General features: G+C 34.0%; 1 protein-coding gene across 2 annotated transcripts in view; it reads left to right on the forward strand.

Moving 5' to 3' along the window:
* The first annotated feature begins 6769 nt into the window (after positions 1 to 6769).
* The window catches only part of LOC113235238 (cullin-3), a 19018-nt gene continuing 6063 nt past the window's right edge, over positions 6770 to 19724 (forward strand). Inside the window, exons 1-11 of one of the 2 annotated variants that reach the window (XM_026470873.1) lie at positions 6770 to 6904; positions 7989 to 8186; positions 9122 to 9307; positions 9935 to 10138; positions 10903 to 11082; positions 11571 to 11765; positions 12202 to 12378; positions 13754 to 13924; positions 16867 to 16974; positions 17774 to 17898; positions 18234 to 18450. In XM_026470873.1, coding sequence (XP_026326658.1) covers positions 6845 to 6904; positions 7989 to 8186; positions 9122 to 9307; positions 9935 to 10138; positions 10903 to 11082; positions 11571 to 11765; positions 12202 to 12378; positions 13754 to 13924; positions 16867 to 16974; positions 17774 to 17898; positions 18234 to 18450 — 1821 coding nt within the window. In that variant the 5' untranslated portion in view covers positions 6770 to 6844. Of the gene's footprint in view, positions 6905 to 7850; positions 7881 to 7988; positions 8187 to 9121; positions 9308 to 9934; positions 10139 to 10902; positions 11083 to 11570; positions 11766 to 12201; positions 12379 to 13753; positions 13925 to 16866; positions 16975 to 17773; positions 17899 to 18233; positions 18451 to 19724 lie in introns of those variants that run through there. The other variant, XM_026470881.1, reaches the window with a different exon arrangement.

A 19724-nucleotide genomic window follows, 5' to 3' on the forward strand; every position in this document is an offset into this window, starting at 1 on the left:
ACTGTACCCGTCACCCTGAAACAAAAATTTTACAATTTCCAGCTGCCTGCAATTTCACCAGCAGCCTTGCTTGGCATCAGAAGTAGGTATGGTGGCAGTAATTCTCTGGACGAACTCGCTAAGAGCTCTATAGTTAATAATTATCTAATGGCCTTTGGATCTTACAAAATTTTAAGCCGTATTAGTATGGCGTATTCATAATAAAGCACCAAAACTCACCAAAATGTTTTTGTGAACTTTAGACCCAAATACATAAACTGCGCGCCGAACCGAGAGTAGTAGAACGATAGGGACACTCATTTAAAAAAACGATTAACGTCCTCCTCTTAAATCACAAGAGGAAAGTCTATCTTCGCATCTCAAGGTTCGGTTTTATAAAATACAAAATAGGATTCAGATAAACGGCTGCAAGTAAAGTGTGGAGTGAAATGATTACTTTTTATACACAACGTTGGTTATTTTTATGATTACAATAAAACGTTTTGATTCCACTTTTCATTTAATATCAGGTGGAGTGAAGTTATCTATTTGCCTGCCACATTTAAAAAAAGACATTTACATGTAGCATTAAAATTCCATTAAACAATTGACGGTACGTTTTCCCTAATCGTTTACCAAGTTTCAACTTGTTCCCTTGCCTATCTGGGTCAAAGTAAATAAAGTTATGCAAACAGAAGCGACATTGAATTCAGTATTGGATTGCCTAACGACTTTTTTGCGGTATAGCGAAATGTATACCATTTACCCATAGCATACAGCTATAATTAGGTTTTGTTTAATGACGCGTTACTTACGCGTTATTTCTATTATCGTCATGGACACACGTCATAATTATACTTTAAGCACATTTTAAGTACATTTTTACAACAGTTTGCTTTAAGGTCATTGACTTACAATTATATGGACGTCGGGTCCGCGCTAAAAAGTGTCCGCACTTGTAAGGCGCTAAAATCGTATACAGAGCGCGACACTCCGCTTTAGTCTTCATTTGTTCTACGGACAGCGCGATACTGCAATGACATAACAATTTAAATTTCGAATAGGTTGACTTGGGACATTTTTTTCGTGGTTTTTGTATTAGACCCGTCGTCCATTTATTTGTAAGTCAATGTTTAAGGTTCATGGTAATAAATAAGTACCTAACTACTTGGACACGGTCTAACAATTGAGTCTGACCAAATTTTAGCTAGTGATCGTGTTCATGTTAGCAAACGTCAAAAAATATAATATAAAATAGTACAAGAGTGTTTAAAAACGGCGTAAAACGATCCATTACGAAACAAAAATCGATAGCTGCAAGCAACGCGATCGCTTTAAGTGAAAATAAGTTTTACAACAGAGCTAACACTCAGCTTTTCTTTCTCTTTTTGTTCTTTTCAATAAAAAATTTCCAAATATTACTTTCTCGCTGTTATACTCGGTTTTTAATTGTTATTTCTCGAACAGCGACTGAGGTTCCTGTAGTTGGCTGTTTAAATTTTCCTGATTGAAAAACCATTTCAAAGAGAAAGTACTCTACTTTTGGGTTTTAAATATTACTTGAGTCCACCTACGTTAAGAAAATTTTATATTGTTATTAGTTTCTTTTTGTTTTCGGCGATCTTTATTAGTTAGTGTTGGGCCATGGAAATATAACTGTATAAAAAATCTTTTTTTAATTATTCATTACATTTGAAAAATATTTTTAATCATTTTCACCGTTTGAAACTTTTCGAACAATTACCCAACACTAACACCAGCTATAATATGGTCTCATTTTTTGTGTCAGCCTGTACTCTATTCTAACACATTAAGATTTATAGAAAACCTAAGAGAGTGTATGTATATTGATTTAATTCATTATTAACATTGATAACAAATTTGTTAACCGGTCTTGTAAAAGAATTTTAAGAAAACATACACGATATAAGAAAATTCTGTGGAATATATTAGCAGATGTGGTCTGGTGGTGGCAATAATGTAAAAAAAGTTTTGTGAAGTAAAAATAATTTGTATGTGCATAACTAAACATCGAGAAAAAAGTCTGACCAAAACAAACAAGTCGTTAAGATGTTCTCCCATTGTTTGGGGGAATTCTAATTTACGAATGCATAATAGAGTTATGATTGAACATAAAATATTTTCTTTGCAGACCTGGTTACCAACATCCATTAATAAAATGTTAATATCAAAACATCGTTCATGTAATTTTCTTACCTTTACAGGGCGTAAACGTTAGTGGTACCCAGGCGAAAATTTCCTAAATATAAGAGAAATCTATCAAAAATCTTTAAAAGTATCGAAAGTAGTATGTTACCTAACTTTTAAGTAAGTTTAGTTTCCCTACTTTAAGTGGCAAAAATATATTTACTTATATATAAATTATATTTATTTATATATAAGGGCCAGCGGTAAATAAAGTTATAAAACTATCTTTTAATTCAATAAAAGCAAAGTGGATTATATAACTATCTTTTAATTTAATAAAAACAAAGTCATGTTTATTTTTAAATATAAAATGTTGTATTCAAAACAGTTGCCCGAAGTAGGAATTATATCAAAATAATAATAATAAATAATATATTAAATGTATGGGAGCGTGAAACTTTAAAATTTTGGATATTTCTAGTTTATTGTTTAAAAGTATATTGATGTCGTTTTACTCATTAAGTAAGGTACATACTTTCGATATCAGTTTAATATCTCTTACATTTACGGAATAATCACATGGGCACACTTAATTTTTACACCTTGTATGTCTTACCAACTCCTAATTATTTATGCTAGGAATTACATTATTCATTATCCGTTACTATCTCATTGGTAGTAACGCAAAATTAACATTTTTTAGGTAAAATCCTATAAATTATTTATTAGTAGGTACTACAAGGTACAATTTTTTATTTGAATCCAAAAAGTAAAGTCCTAATCACAGAAGCTAAATAATATAAAAAGTATTGACGTACATACTTACTTAAGTATTTATATTAGGTAGTTATAGTAAGCTGACATTAACGTTGCAGAAATATATTGTTTTGTAAATTCAGAGTTGTATAATTTTATACTCCTTATTTTATGCCATTAAAGCTATAAATCGAGTGATGGAACATAAATCGTGAGTTTGGTAGTAAACCCGCACAGTTCGTAAGTCAAAATGGCTTTTAAAAAGTTTGAAAAAATTTAACTCAAAGTCAAAGTCAAAGTCAAAGATTATTTATTCCATAGGTAAAATAAATTTACACTTGAAAACGTCACATTTAACCTACTGCTCGTTCACTACGCTGACCTCCCTGAGAAGAACGAGCAAGAAACTCTAGGGATTGCTCTTTTCAAATAAACTTAAATGCTATGGAATATACTTTGAATCAAATTTGTGTGGATTCTGGAGCCATGTCGTCTTTCCATACATCTTTATCTAACACGTAGTCTTCAATTTTGTAATATGATTTTTCGATCAAAATATTTTTAATGTAGTTTCTAAACTTAGGAAATGATAAACTTAATATATGCTCCGGAATCTTATTGTAAAAACGTATACAGTTCCCCATAAAAGAGTTGTTTACCTTGGTTAAACGAAATCGTGGTACCATGAGTTTGGACTTAGCTCTAAGGTTAATATTATGGATATCTTCTTTCTTATTGAAATTATGTATATTTTTACGGGCATATAAAATATTTGAGTAAATGTACTGTGATGCCACAGTCATGATACCAGTCTCCTTAAACTTTTCTCTGAGAGATACCCGAGAGCCTAGACGGTACACAGAACGAATCGCTCGTTTTTGCAATACAAATATGGTTTGAATATCTGCCGCTTTACCCCACATGAGAATCCCGTAGGACATTATACTATGGAAGTAACTAAAGTAAACTAGTCTAGCAGTACTAACATCGGTAAGCTCACGTATTCTGCGGACTGCGTATGCAGCGGAGCTTAATCTGCTGGCCAGGGACGATATATGTGGAAACCACTGAAGTTTACTATCTAAGGTCACTCCCAAGAAGACTGCTTTATTAACAAGGTCTAACTTTTCTCCGTTTATTTCTATGGTTGGACTAGTCGATTTTACGTTAGGTAATTCAAATTTAACACATTTTGTCTTCTTGGCATTAAGCAATAAATTGTTAGCATTAAACCAATAAACTACCTTAGAGAGGGTATCATTAATACGGTCATAGTTATTGTCATGTCTGTCTGTTTTAAAAATCAAGGATGTGTCATCAGCAAACAACACTATTTCGCAATGGTCCTTAACAAAGAATGGCAGATCATTAATATAAATCAGTCACTCTAAATCAGTCACTCTAAAATGTAACTGATATCACGTGGCGGGAGGAACAAGTCATCCGCCTGGTGATAAGCGACGTGCCTGTCCATAACAGTTGCATTGCTACTGAGTGCTTAAATCACAAGATCTGAGGTACACTGCCACTGCGCCCGTCACCCTGACACATAACTTGACAAATCCCACGTGCCTGAAGTTCACCAGCACCCCTAGGGCGCATTTACTCGACACGAATTTCATCGCGCGGCTGCCGCGCGGTCGCCGAGCGGAGTCCGCGTTGCCGCCGTGTATCGACCGCGTGCATCTAACTGTCATGGCAAAATACGCTCTATTTATTTAGTTTTGACATTTTAACAAGAATTTGGTCTACGCGGTGGCCGCGCGGCTACCGCGCGGTTGTATTATTCAGAGGAATATAAATGTTGTTGCCTAGTAAATAGAATTCAGATTCGCCATTAATGCACATGAAGACCGTGGTAACAGGGCGGATGAAATTCGTGTCGAATAAATGCGCCCTAACTGGACGCTTACCCTTCAAAATTGAAACACAGTAATGCTGACTACTGCTTGGCGGCATGGCAGAAATAGGTAAGATGACAAAACTGCCATGGATGAACTCTTTCACAAGGAGCTCTACTGCAACTAAAATACGTAGTATTTGCAATGATCGTATACAGGTGTAAATTTGAGACGGGGCAGCAATGTTAGCCACCTTAATCGTTGTAATTACTACAAAATGTATGGTAAAAAGTTTTTTGCGATTTCTGACATTTTGAGTACTCTTACCTCAGTTGGTCCCTTATAGACTATTGATGCTTAACAGAGACCGGATCGAAAGGCATAAAAAATATATACTAAACTTAGTAAAAATTTCCTTTTATCTCGCTAACTGTACCATTTTTTCAAAATCTGTGAATGCCAATCAAAATATCTTTAAATTTCATGGATAGTCTTCTAGAACCGTTTTCCTGTAACTACAACGATTAAGGTGGCTGGCCTTGCTGCCACGTCTCAAATTTACACGCTGTATATGTAAAAAAGTCATCGAGTATTTATAATTATTGCTCTTCATTTCAAGAAAGCTATAGAAAACTTTTCGGGTTCGGGTAATCATTATTATTCCATATCCATACCTATCTCGATTATTTTAGATGGCATTTGTATTAAATATTAGTATATTCATTGACTTACAAAAGTATATTATATAAATTTACTTACGTTGTTTGTAATGGCGCGCGTAATCCGCGCTTGCGCGTTTTTAACCGTCAACACGGCGCAAGTCCAGCCAAAAATTTTTTTTCTTATTTTTCTTGGCTTCACGCGGTAGTATCGCGCTTTTTTATTTTTGAAGCTTTAGCGTCGAGCAGGTTCATAGAGGATGAAAAAAAATAGTCTCATGCGCATATCTTAGGCATATGCGCCTCACTAATGACTGAAGTGTCTTTACACATGTATTAATTTGACTATAATTTGACACCACCTATATCGGCAGGAACTCATTAGTAAAAAATGATTTTAACAAAAAGCAATAACTGTGAACACTGCTGGACTTGTTTACTAGTATGTCATAGAAACATACATTCCTGCGACTGAACTTACTATACAATCATAGTACTAGATTGAAAAATAGGAAATGGCTGATTACTTTTCGTGTTCTATGTGTATTTTTTGCACAATAATGAATTTTTTTATCGTGATAGTATTTTAACTTAAGAAAATGGTAACACTGTATTAGTGTTACGCCCAGAAAATTCGGTCAATTGAATCGATTAAATAGTCGAACATTTACACCACACTTACAAAATATTATTTATTTTTGTGGTTGGAACAGAAAAAACACAACTTAATTTTATCGCATCTTTTTATACAAATAAAAATAGTAAAAAAATTGTGTAACCATTACAAACTCGATGAATAATTCTTTTACAAATCATTCATTCTTGCAAACACATCTCTAATCACTGGTGTCATGTCGGAAGAAAGAAATTGAAACAAATGAAGGAAAGTTTGCGAAGCGAAAACGAAGAAATACATGCAGTGTACACGATTTACCAGTGACTATTTACTAATTAATTTTGCGATAAATAATTTCGTGACGTGTGAGTACATTTTTATTCAGTGTATTATATAGGTAAATAGGATTTTGTCTTTTGAAGAAATATAACTCATCAAAAAATGTGATGTCAAATCGTGAAGTGGCGCTGATGTTTATGGGCTTTACTACGCGTGGGAAAGAGACGACGCATTATTTTCACCTGTCATTGCTTGTAATCTCCTCGTTATTTTTTTATAAAAAATATCATTTTGCAGTCGGAAAGCCGTATATTTAGTTGTTTTCATTTTAATTTTAACAAAATATACCTACCTTATCATGTGTTATTTCGCATTACGAGTATGCAATTTGTGTAATACCTCATTTATGTCTCGGTTTCACATTGGATTTTTGATTATTTTGTGTTCATTGATCCTTTTAATTTCTGTTTTAGGTAGTGGGAGAGTAACAATGAAGTATTTATATGACTGCAAATGAATAGTAAAAACTAATCATAAAATTGTTTAAGAGTTTGCAATCTGCAGCAATGATGAAGAGTACATTGCCAAAGGACAAACCAGGCAAGATGAGGATCAGAGCCTTTCCTGTAAGTCAAACATTCTTTATCTGTGTAAATATTTGTTACAATTTTTTGTAATCCTTTCTAATTAATGCAGCCATTATTGCATGTTCCCAGTACCTATTCACACAGTAATTTATTTATATGCAAAAGTGTATGATTCTTTTAACAGAAGAAGTCCTGATTGTTGTGTTTCAATAATTGTTTTAATATTTTTTGATAATAAATATGCTTATTAAGATCCAAAATTATTTGGATCATTTTATTTCTATTCAATGATAGCTTTCATAAATATTCCTAGAGTTATTTAGACTTTAGACGGTATCATTTAGAGAGTTATTTACATTTCATGGGTATTTTACTTTAAATTTTATTTATAACAAAATACATTATTACAAGCACTTATAAGTTGCATGATTGTTTGTAATACTAAAAAATAATTGAAATTATGAAGAATATGAAATATAGATCTATCATAGTACACAGTTTCTATAAAAAATCAACTATGTTTCATTATGCAAAACTATTAATTGTTACATATCAAATGAATCAGCAGTTTTCAATACTCAAGTATTTCAATATTATTATTATTATATATATTATATATTGTCTAGTTGGTCAAAATAAATTACAATAATTAACTTTTTACTATATGCAATTCAACCTATTTTCCACTGCTACACTGTGAATATTTCACTTGGCAATTCTGTGTTTACTTTTAATTTGACACATAATTTAAAAATAGAAATATATTTATTTCAGTTTGGAACAAAATTTTAGTATTCAATATGTCATAATTATATTTTGACAAGAGGGAAAATCAATCAAAAGCTAAACATTATTAGAATTTTTGTACTGCTGTTATTTCATGTTTTGCTACTGCTGTTTTCATTTTAGAAAATGTTTCTTTAACTATCAAAACAGTTGAATAGTCAGGATGACCAGAAAATTTCAAGTGTGGAACTATTCTGAACCATATTATCAAATGTATCCGGACACATGGGTCTGTACTGTATACGCCTATAAACAAATGATGTTGCATATTTGAAAATGCTACTACTTAGTTGGTCTATAATAAAACGTGAATGTAGTATTATTATACTTGTTATAGATGACTATGGATGAGAAGTATGTAGAGAGCATATGGAGCTTGCTCAAGAATGCAATTCAGGAAATACAGAAGAAAAACAACTCTGGTCTTTCATTTGAAGAACTGTATCGCAATGCATACACTATGGTCCTTCACAAACATGGTGAAAGACTTTACACTGGATTGAAGGAAGTTGTTACACATCATCTTGAAACAAAGGTACTGAGATAATTCTACACTGAATTGATTATTTATGATTAAAAACATATTTATTGGAAATCATATCATTATCGAAAAAATTATAATATGAAAATTATCAACCTACAAATTTAATATTCTTAGCAGGAGCCAGGTTTCTATTCATTCAAGTTTGTTATTCAATAGTATGTAAACTATTAGCTACTGAAGCAGAAGCCATAAATACATGTAAAGCTGACTGAATGTAAGATAAGATTGCCCAACATTTAAGTATGTTTTTGCTGAATATTGCATAAAGTTGGATTGATTGCCCAGACCTCAATAATATTGTACTCAAAATTTCAGTTAGGATATTTAATGAGCGTAATATGCTCCATAATCCATTTAATCATACTAATTTTACAAGTAATTGTAATCTACCAAAATCATTAGCATTCATATGTATAAAATAATAATATGATTACAATTATTATTGCATCTACCTTTTCTGCAATGGCATTATGAATACAAAAACTGTTATGACTACCTAATAACTTCTTCACTATATAGTGATAGGTTGTTATGTTCTAGTAGGCCTGTTAGTTTGTGTTATTGTAGTGTTATTTTTCATGTTCGTTATGAGAAAGCTTTAATTGGCATAAGTGATTGTTTAAAAAGAATTACATTTTGTAAGATAAAAATATGAGTAGAAAAATTTTACAAAACTTTATAGCAGAAGTTTACGCAGTTTTATAACATCACAATATGATTTTTACATAATTAAAATCATATAGTTTGAGAAAACTTTAGATGTTGTTCATTCTGAAATTAGACCCAAGCTCTTACTATGCCTTTTTATTTCTCAAAACTGTCTCGGCCAGTAGGATGGAATATGGTGTAAGCTCTCTTCTTAATGGAAGTCCATTACCAGCAGTGAGATGTATGTGAGTTGATACAATACGGCTCATTGTTTATAGGTCAGAGAAGATGTCCTGCATTCACTACACAATGGATTCCTGCAAACTCTGAACAATGCTTGGACTGACCATCAGACCAGCATGGTTATGATCCGTGACATACTTATGTATATGGACAGGGTATATGTACAACAGAATGAAGTTGATAATGTTTACAATCTTGGACTAATTATATTTAGAGATCAGGTATATAAATATATTTGTTTTATAATATTACATATTGCTTACTGATAAATTTTCAAATGCAATATTTAAAGAATGCACGTTTTGGACTCGCAAATTGTTTAGTCTCGAACACTTGAAAATTTATACCCGTCTAAATATACGGTATAAAATAATATAAATTTAATTCATAAGACTTTAAAATAAGTAGTAATTTTTTAAAAATATATAATAAGGCATTATTAACATTTCTCTTTGAACATAACACAACTTACATTTTGATATTTTATTATAAGTCTTGTTTACACTTGCCATGATTTGTTAATGTTGAGATAATTATGAACGAAAGTGACAATAATTGTGACAGCGACAAGCAATGATCTTTATATGCATAAGTCTTCTTTAACTTGAAGTTTACTTTCAACTTTAAGAAGAAATTCTTTCTATGTTGGAGAAATCATGTCAAATGTAAACAAGACTTTGCATTAAATGTTCAGTTGCTCTGTTCAAAAACAAATGCTAACAACTCAATAACAATTCAATTTTTTAAAAGTATTTTTAATATATCTTTGTTGCACCATTTATATCTCACTTGTCTGTCGTAGTAATTATGTGAGAAATATTTAAAGGAATATTTGTGCTCATCATCAGGTGGTTCGCTACGGTTGCATCCGCGACCACTTGCGACAGACACTGCTGGAACTCGTTGCGCGCGAGCGACGTGGCGAGGTGGTTGACCGGTTGGCCATCCGCAACGCCTGCCAAATGCTCATGGTTCTTGGCATTAACTCTCGCGTCGTCTACGAGGAAGACTTTGAAAAACCATTCCTGCATCAGTCCGCTGAGTTCTATAGAGTGAGTACACTTTTTACATAGTTAGCTTAGTTAAAGGTAACTATGAAAACGATGGCAAATAATGTTTGGTTTCTTTTATTTATTTTTAACCCCTACCAAAAAGAGGAGAGCTTAAGCTTGAAGCCTTAGTCTGTGTATATTATCTCGGATAACTCCAATCAACTACAACTTAATTTTTGGACCTGTTCTGTTGTTATTTTGTTTTTGTTCCTTTTTTCCACAAAATTCCTTTCTTTTGTTTTATAACAATTTTTTTTAATTAAAAAGCTGGTTTAATCCGGATGGTTCTTAGCTATGATTGATGAACATCTGCTAAAGCTGTTTATTAAATATCATCAACTCTTTTCGTCTCTCTCAAATAACGACCCACCGAGCTTAAACTCGCTTCGTTTCGACGTAGACAGATGGTGACTTTATTGCCTTTTTAATCGACTTCAAAAAAAGAGGAGGTTCTCAATTCGTCTGTTTTTTTGTATTGTATGTTTTGCGATAACTTTTATGTGAACCGATTTGGATGATACTTTATTTGTTGGATAGAGGGTACGTCTTCAGTATTGATCCCATTTGAATTTGAAGAAAATATTCCACCTCTATGGGTGGGACACTAAGTGATGAATCGTTTTCGCTCACCTTCCGGTAACTGATTTCAATAAAACTTAGCAAATAGGTGTTATTCCACGAATTTTTGAGGTCGGTTTTTCTAGTACTCTGTACTGAGATTATAGAGTTTGCTGTTTTATATTTTTATTATTATTTTTGAATAGATGGAATCTCAGAAGTTCTTAGCAGAGAACAGCGCAGCGGTATACATTGCGCGTGTGGAGGCCCGCATCAGTGAGGAGGCTGAGCGTGCGCGGCATTATCTTGACGAGACCACTGAACCTCGCGTTGTCGCCGTGCTCGAGCACGAACTCATTGAACGCCACATGAAGACCATCGTTGAGGTAATTATCACTGCATCTTACCATATAATCTAGACAGGCAAAACTAATCGCACAAAGAATTGTGTAAAGACTATTATCGAGGTAACTTGTCAGATATTAAAAATGTCTAGGCGTAAGGATTATACAGAATCGCAGCAATTGCATATTAATTTCTTTGTTACCACAAATTATGTAACTATAAAATACAAATCTTCAAATAAGAAAAGATGGTATATAATTGTGAAACAGGGTAGCTAGCCATTGACGACCCGAACCTGTATCTTACATACATAAAATTATATAAAACTTAAAAGATTTTAATATATAGATTCTATTTACATCTTTGTATTCAAATTATTAATTGAACTGTATATGTTTTTGGCATACCTATACCTTCATAGGTACCATTATCGCGACGAAACCATTTATCTTGACCCGCCTGTTCCGATTGTCAGTATGAGGTCGTAATGACAATCGGTGTGGTGTGCATATTCGATATTGCGGCTCAGATGGAGAACAGTGGCGTGGTGCACATGCTGTTGCACACGCGCACTTCGGAGCTGGCGTGCGTGTACAAGCTACTGTCGCGCGTGCCTGACGGACTGCGCACCGTCGCCGACGCAGTCTCTGCACATCTGCGCGAGCAGGGTCGCGCACTTGTCACTGACACGCACCATAACACCAACGCGATTGCGTTCGTGCAGGTAAAATATTACCTTGTGTTTCCCTTAAACCTATTGACTCCTTATAAATAAATATGTATAACCAACAGCAGTCATTCGTTTTCAACACTTAAAATGAAAACTCAGTTTAGTCATATCTATTTTGTACAACATATGTTAAATTTAAATAATTTATAATTTATTTGAAAGTTAAAGTTTCTCATAAGTGGCGCTGATGGCAAAAAAGCCATTGAAGCCCAGCACAAACGTCTGCAACAAGCACAGGGAAATCCATAATTGGTAAGAGCGGTGACCCCGGTGTGGCAACAGATGCTGGTTCGAGGCCAATCAGATTGAAGATTTTTTCTTTGTGTCAATAATAACTTATGTAATTTACTTATTTTTAAAGAGTACTCTCAATATGATTTTATTCATATATTCCTGTGCAGGGAAGTTTAATTGTATTCAAATTTTTCAGAATCTATTGGATTTAAAAGACAGATTTGATCACTTCCTGCACAACTCATTCAACAACGATAAGATCTTCAAGCATATGATCGCCTCTGATTTTGAGTACTTCCTGAATCTCAACAATAAGTCGCCTGAATTCCTCTCACTCTTCATTGATGGAAAACTCAAGAAAGGCGAAAAGGGTGTAAGTACAAATGCGTATTACTACAACGATGTTAAAGATTGGTTAATCTACATTTGATACCATGTCAAACAGACTTTATAAAAATATTCCTGGTTTGTAACTGTTAAAAGTGTTTATGGCGAGCCACCGGAGGAGAAGCGGTAAAAACTGTTTTGCTAGATCAATTGGTTTAGGTGTTTACTATTAAATAGCGGTCTTACAATAAATTTACGTTATTCCTAAGATATTGTCTGAAAAATTAGATAATTTGTCACACGATAAAATGTAGTTTATTCGATCGTATATGCAAAATCCTGAAAACAGGCTGGAATAAAATCTAAGGCTCAACTCACACTGGCACACAGTCGAAGCGTCGCGTCACGTCCTGTTTTTCACCTACAACGCTTTGCGACGCGCGGCGTCGCAGGACGACACTCGCATTAATGCGCCCGGATCACAGTGTGGTCGGCGTCTGCCTCACTCCGCTCAAGTGACGCGCGCGTCGACGCGCGACGCCGCTCGACTGCATCCAAGCTTCGACGCGCCTCGACGCCCGTTTCCATATTTGCATAACACAAATTTGTACCTTAATTATGGGAAAACAAAGATGAATATACTATAGGCGAAAAACAAGACGCGTCGCGACGCTTCGACTCTGCGCCAGTATGAGTTGAGCCTAAAGCGAATTATGATTTTTAATAATTCATCAAATTTTACTTTCATACTAAAATAAAAGTATTTAAATAAGCTCTAAACGGGGATAACTCCGTGAGTAACAAAGAAAGGGCTAGCGTAAGTACCCTGTCTGATGGAAAAAGCAGAAGTTGGGGGTGGGGATATACGCTTGCACATTTAAACTTACTACCTGACTATCAAATTTAGATCTAAAACATACCAGATAGTACAATCAAAACTTAAAAGTTTATTTTTGGTAAATTTATTACGTTTTGCAAAAATTCATGGATCAAAACTTGTTGTTTATGACGTCAATAATAAAATCCAAGTGTTGTGTAATGGGAAAATGGCCATTTTGAAAAATTCCTATTTTTCCGAGTAAGTTTACTATATTTTCCCACGTTTGACTGTTGACACCTGTCAAAAGTTGAAGATTCCAATCATTTTAAATATCGTTTTACTCTAACTTGCTTTTAGATATAGAATTTTATTTTATAATTCACGCTAAATAAAACTGAAGAGAATCGACTCCAATTTTTTAGAAATTTTCCTGGAAAAATTTCTACTATTTGAAATTTTTCGAATAATTACCCCACAGTATACACTCCTGCGTTGTTATTAGTATTTTACAAATAACCCTGTATAAAAACTTTATACCCAAAATTTTAAATGACCACTTGTTCATAACTTAAACTCGATCATAGCGATAATCCTTTCACAGATGAGTGAGCAAGAAATAGAAGCCGTGTTAGACAAGACGATGGTACTGTTCCGTTTCTTGCAAGAGAAAGATGTTTTCGAGCGTTACTACAAACAGCACCTCGCCAAGCGGCTGCTGCTCAACAAATCCGTCTCCGACGATAGCGAGAAGAACATGATCTCCAAACTGAAGGTAGGTACTTTTTGTTGCTTCGTCAATTAAGCAGAATGTTGTCATCCTATGAATAGTCACCCGTTACACCTATCCTTTTCTTCGACTCTTTAGTGGACTGCAAAATATAGGTCTGTATTCAGTAAGGGAAAGCAAAGAACTTTTTTTTTTTCATATTTCAAGGGATATTATGATCGACACTAATATGAAAAGTAATAATAATACAATACAACTAATAAACAAGTATAGTACAAATACTTACAACTAATTATTTTACCACCAGGCGCACGACTTGTTCGTCTCGTCACTTAAAAAAAAACTACAATCTTTGTGTTTCGGGCATCTGTTGGATTTCTATCAGTTGTTCTTTGCACGTGCATGCTGGACGCGTTCAATCGACTTCTAGCTACTACTCTGTATTTTGGTTATGCTTTTGTTAACTTGCTTGGTATATTGTTACGGAGTAAATGTTATTATATTTGTTGCTCTATATAGTGCACGTGGAGGAAAAAACGTAGTTTTGAATTCAAATTATTATAAATCATAAATCTAATAATTACTGGACATGGAAATTTGTATTCAGACGTATTTCGGAAATGTCTTACAGTACAAAGATCTATAACAAGAAATACATAGAATTTCGACGACTCGCTAACTGGACCCGTGCCTCAGATGGTTAGAGCAATGCTACAGTGCAGCATGGATGGACGTGAGTTCAAGTCCCACCGTGTCGACGAATTTTTTTCTGTGTTCGATTTTTATTATCGAATAAAGATGTAAAGATACTAAAAGAGTTCTTTGTAATTGCTTATTATACACCATATATTATTTTGTCATCAAAAGTACGTGACATGAACGTGGCGTTAATAGATATTGGTGTTAGTAGATAATGAGCCTTAGACTCAACAAACAGAACGCTTGTTGTATCTTTATTGGATAATGAATTCCACAGTTTAAAGGAATTTCATTCTTACAATATTTTTTAAGTTATACTATTTTATTTTATATTAACTATTATTGTTTATTAAGTGACTATCATATCATCCCTTGACATATTTTAAATCGTTCCATCACCTATATCGACGTAGAGTGGAATTAGATTTTGAAGCGTATAATTCAGCGTTGCGGGGCTATCCCTTGCTTCAATAACTAAGTACAAAGAGGAACACCTCAGATTGTGTGGTTCTAATCAAAACTTAACACTCCTGTTGTTTCCTTTGGCTTTTCCCAGAGAGATGGAATGTTAAGAGATGTGGAACCTCGTGATTTTCACTGTATTATCGGTGACGTCTCACACATAGAAACTACCGTCAGTGACTAGCGCCTGTCCTCTCCCGTCCTGTCCGTCCACACGATACTGCAAAATTCTTTACTGTTACATATGGACATTTTCTCGTAAGTGTCCTTGCAAAAATCCTCGTAGATCCTTTGAAAAATCTTGCTTAAAGTCTTCGGATTTTGTTATTCTTCGTTTTGGTGTCAGCCCTCGCAAAGATAAATAATTAAGTTTTGTAATATGTAAAGAATTTTGCAGACTTTAAGCATGGTTAACACATTTTTGGATTAGTCTTATGTAGAAATATTAGGGTTGGAAAAAGTGAGATAAGGAGATTTTTGACAGGACAATTATAGATTCATAATTATACCCGCAGAGATGGGCTGTGGGTTAAAACAACCCGCCTGGGGTTTTCCCCAAAGTGCTGGATTTTAACCCATTTATGCCCAAAATCGTGAGTGGGAATGACGTATACGAAATTTAGTATAATTCCATACTTATAATAAATTTCGATGTAAAAAATCTTTTACACTGAAAAGAAGCAACTCTGCACCCACCCCACCTTGCGAGCCTTTGGATTCTCACTTTACGATTCGATTTTTGTGAAGATCGATTCAAGTACATACGATCTAACTATTTTTTTGCATCGATTTATTTCAATGCGATTTTCAAACGGAATTTATTCAATAGAAAGGGAAATCGAATCGTCTGGATCAGAAAGCAATAAACATTTTGTAATATCACTTAATTTGAAAGAAACTCGATTTATAGCAAATATTTAGTTGTAAATAGATTTTGCCCTCGATTTTGGGCGTTAATGGGTTTTGACGCGATTTAAACCCGGCAACGAAGTGCCTGATTAAAACCCGGGCACTTGCCCATCTCTATAGACAAGTACTAAAAGAAGTTATGGAAAGATGAGGTAATTTAGCAGAGAATACCTTTCATCAGGTAGTATAGTAATCATACACGATATATTTATATATATATTACATAAAGGACGGCACAAAGGGGAAGAATTGATAATCTCAGTACAGAGTACTAAAAAACCGATCTCAAAACTTCGTGGAAATACATCTATTTGCCAAATTTTATTAAAATCGGTAACGGGCTAGTACGCGATACAGGATTCACACGACATCCCCTAGTTTGCCACCCTTAGAGATGCAATATTTTCGTCAAATTTAAATGGGACCAATACTGACGTATCTCTCGAATATATCTCTTTCCAACAAAAAATCATCAAAATTGGATTGATTCACAAATGGAGTTATCCCGTAACATACATACAAAAAAAATGCAGTCGAATTGCAAACCTCCTTTTTTAAAGTCGGTTAAAAATGTCTTTGGATAAATAGATTTTATAACAGAGGCAGAGAGCAAAAAATTTGGAAGTAATGGGAGACTTTAATGCTGTTGTAGATGAAGGTAAAGTAGAGGATATTCATGGAGAGTTTGGCTTGCCAAAAAGAAATGACAAACGTGGAAGGTTAATTCAGTTATGCATAATACATAATTTGTCATAAATACCCTGTCCAAATATCCAAAAAGAATACCATATCATATATCTGACATAAATAACTTAAAATGAACTAGTCCTTCGTACTATTTATGGGCTATTAGTGTAGAGCACCTGTTAAGGTTAATTAATTTCATATTAATTTTCTTATCCGTATTTAACTTTCAGACTGAGTGCGGTTGTCAGTTCACATCGAAGCTGGAAGGCATGTTCAAGGACATGACTGTCTCCAACACCATTATGGAGGAGTTTAAGGAGCATGTGCTGTCATCCGGGGTGAATTTGATTAATATATTTTATGCATATTGTATGTTTATGCATTGATTCTTTAGTGAGTGCGTTTTCTTTGCAATTACTATAATAGTTAGAAAAAGGCAAAATAGATATATAGGCAAAATAGATAACAAAGCCATGTGTGATCATACGTCAAAAGGGCTTTTATCACATGGTAGTCATAAAAATGACACGAACTACATGAAATGAAATATGTATATGGGAATTTTATAACTCGCCTATATAAATATAGAAAAGTCATGGAGTAATTTCATTTGTAGCATCTTTATACTGCTCCTGGAAGCTCCATTTTGCATCTTCAAAAGCTCCTGCTTTTGGAGATGCAAAATGCCAATTTCCAGGAGTGACATCTGTGACCTTATTACACCATGGGTGCGAAATGTTGTCAAACAGAGTCATTGAGATTACTTATATTTTGGTTTCTTTGTATTATAAAAACTACACAAAAAAGTATTCTATTGTATTCTAAAGCTACACTTCAAGATACGTGTTACAGGATGTACTATTTTCAAAGTTCCACATGCTATGTTATCGCCTAAAAACTTACACAAAAACACCATGCTTAAGCGATTTTGTGCACCTTATTGCCTTAACCCTTTTTTTGCGGTTTATTAATGTACCACATATTAATGATGAGTCACAGAAAAAGGCAAATCCCTCGCAGTGACGGATGAAGTATTTTTAAAGAAAGTCCAAGGTCAACAGCGTCACCATTGTAAAAGTAACCTTTAGTTATAACGTCAATAAAGCTTAATTTTTTACCTAATATGTTCATTTTCAGACCAATCTTCATGGTGTAGATCTTTCGGTTCGCGTGCTCACAACGGGATTCTGGCCAACTCAAAGCGCTACGCCCAAATGCAATATCCCAACTGCACCGCGGAACGCGTTTGAAGTTTTCAGGAGGTAAATTTTACTGTCGCATTTATTATTATAATTTAGGTGATGGGTGAACGTATCTAATGGCGGCAGTGAAAGGGAAGGCGTGTGCAAGAGAGAGGGATGATTCGAAATTAAAGAGAAGACGAGGGGTTTTTGTTTTTATGGACGACGTACGACCGAATAATGTTGAAGTAACAAAAATAAATAATTTTTCACCTTCCCTTTTCTTTGATTATCCCACATATATTTGAGCAACAAACAACAAAGTTTTTCATGTTTATTCATTTGTATAGCTATTTAATTTGAGATCAGGTAGTTGGTGCACTAGCGCTGACTCATTATGTAATATTTCGCTGCAGCTTCTACCTGGCGAAACACTCCGGGCGGCAGCTGTCGCTGCAGCCGCAGCTGGGCAGCGCCGACCTGCACGCGACGTTCCGCGCGTCAAGTGGTGGCGCCTCCCCCCCGCGCAGCCCGCCTGCGCCCGCCGCGCCGCGCAGACACATCATCCAGGTGTCCACCTTCCAGATGTGTGTACTGCTACTCTTCAATAAGCGCGAGCGGCTCACTTACGAGGTAACCTCCTTTATTATGTATTTTTCTACATCGATCACTTCTCGTCTTTAGACGAACGACTTTTTTTGTGAAACGTGTTACGATTAAAATTTTTATTTGACGTACATAAATTGACATCGGCACTGTAACATGAAACATATTAAGTAATATTCAACTCAATCACAGAAAAATTAAGTATGCCTAAAATCATTGACCTTCCAATAAATGGACGTCGGGTCTAATACAAAAACTACGAAAAAAATGTCCTATACAAACGCAGTGACATGTAACGAAATATAAAAAACTAAAACAATTTAATTTAAATTGTAACGTCATTGCAGTACTGCCTAGTTTTGCTTGCAACAATTTAAAGGCCCAAAAACATCATATTCAGCTTCTACTGGAAATTTAACAAAGTGCACCATATTTAGCTTCGACTGAAAATTACTTGAACACAAGAGTAATGGTATCGTAAATATTAATTAATTTTTATATATATTATTATGTCGAATTTTGTACAAATTCACTTAAAGAAATAATAAAGAGTTGGGCAGATACATACATACAAATATTACTACAAATGTGAAAATAAGCGTGTACTATAATATAGAAATGTACCGATTCCAATTAAACGTAAACTCAAATATCCGTAATTCCGAAAACCGATTTATAATAAAACTGTTATGCTTTCGTGTATTTTTAATGCTTTTCACAAAGACAAAATTAATTTTTATTTTGTAATTTTTCTAAATACATTTGACATTATGAAAAGTCGAGCTAACGTTATTTAACGCAAATGTATTTTCTGGCTTCTAATAGGTTTTCCCAAGCCGTAAAACGAGTACAACAATATTTTGTTAGTTATTACTAACGTTTATTAAAAATCATTTTAAAAATAAGATTAAAATCAAAGCGACTCTATAGTTTCTTTGTTCTAAATATTTCAATTGCTTGTGGTTCGAACAATTGAAAATGACCAAGAAGTTTATATATAAGCTTCTTGAAATGGACACAATGGGTCTCTTTCCATCTTTTGCGTCTGCAATTTGTAGAAAAAGGACAGTTAGCTATTTGATTATTTTGTGTGCTTTTGTAATTTATATTTACGATTCATTTATATATAAATTAAATACTATAAAACTGTACAAAATAACATTTTTATATGAGAACTATGATAACACAATATATTTGTTTAGTGAAAATATGATACAAAACCCTGTTTTTACACTTTACTGCAGTAATTTTTACAAGTTATTATTAGGGGTTAAAGTATGAAATTGCCGTTTTATTGCAAT

This window comes from Hyposmocoma kahamanoa, unplaced genomic scaffold, assembly GCF_003589595.1.
Source record: "Hyposmocoma kahamanoa isolate Upper Pololo Valley unplaced genomic scaffold, ASM358959v1 102, whole genome shotgun sequence".
In the NCBI taxonomy this organism is placed as follows: Eukaryota; Metazoa; Arthropoda; class Insecta; order Lepidoptera; family Cosmopterigidae; genus Hyposmocoma; species Hyposmocoma kahamanoa.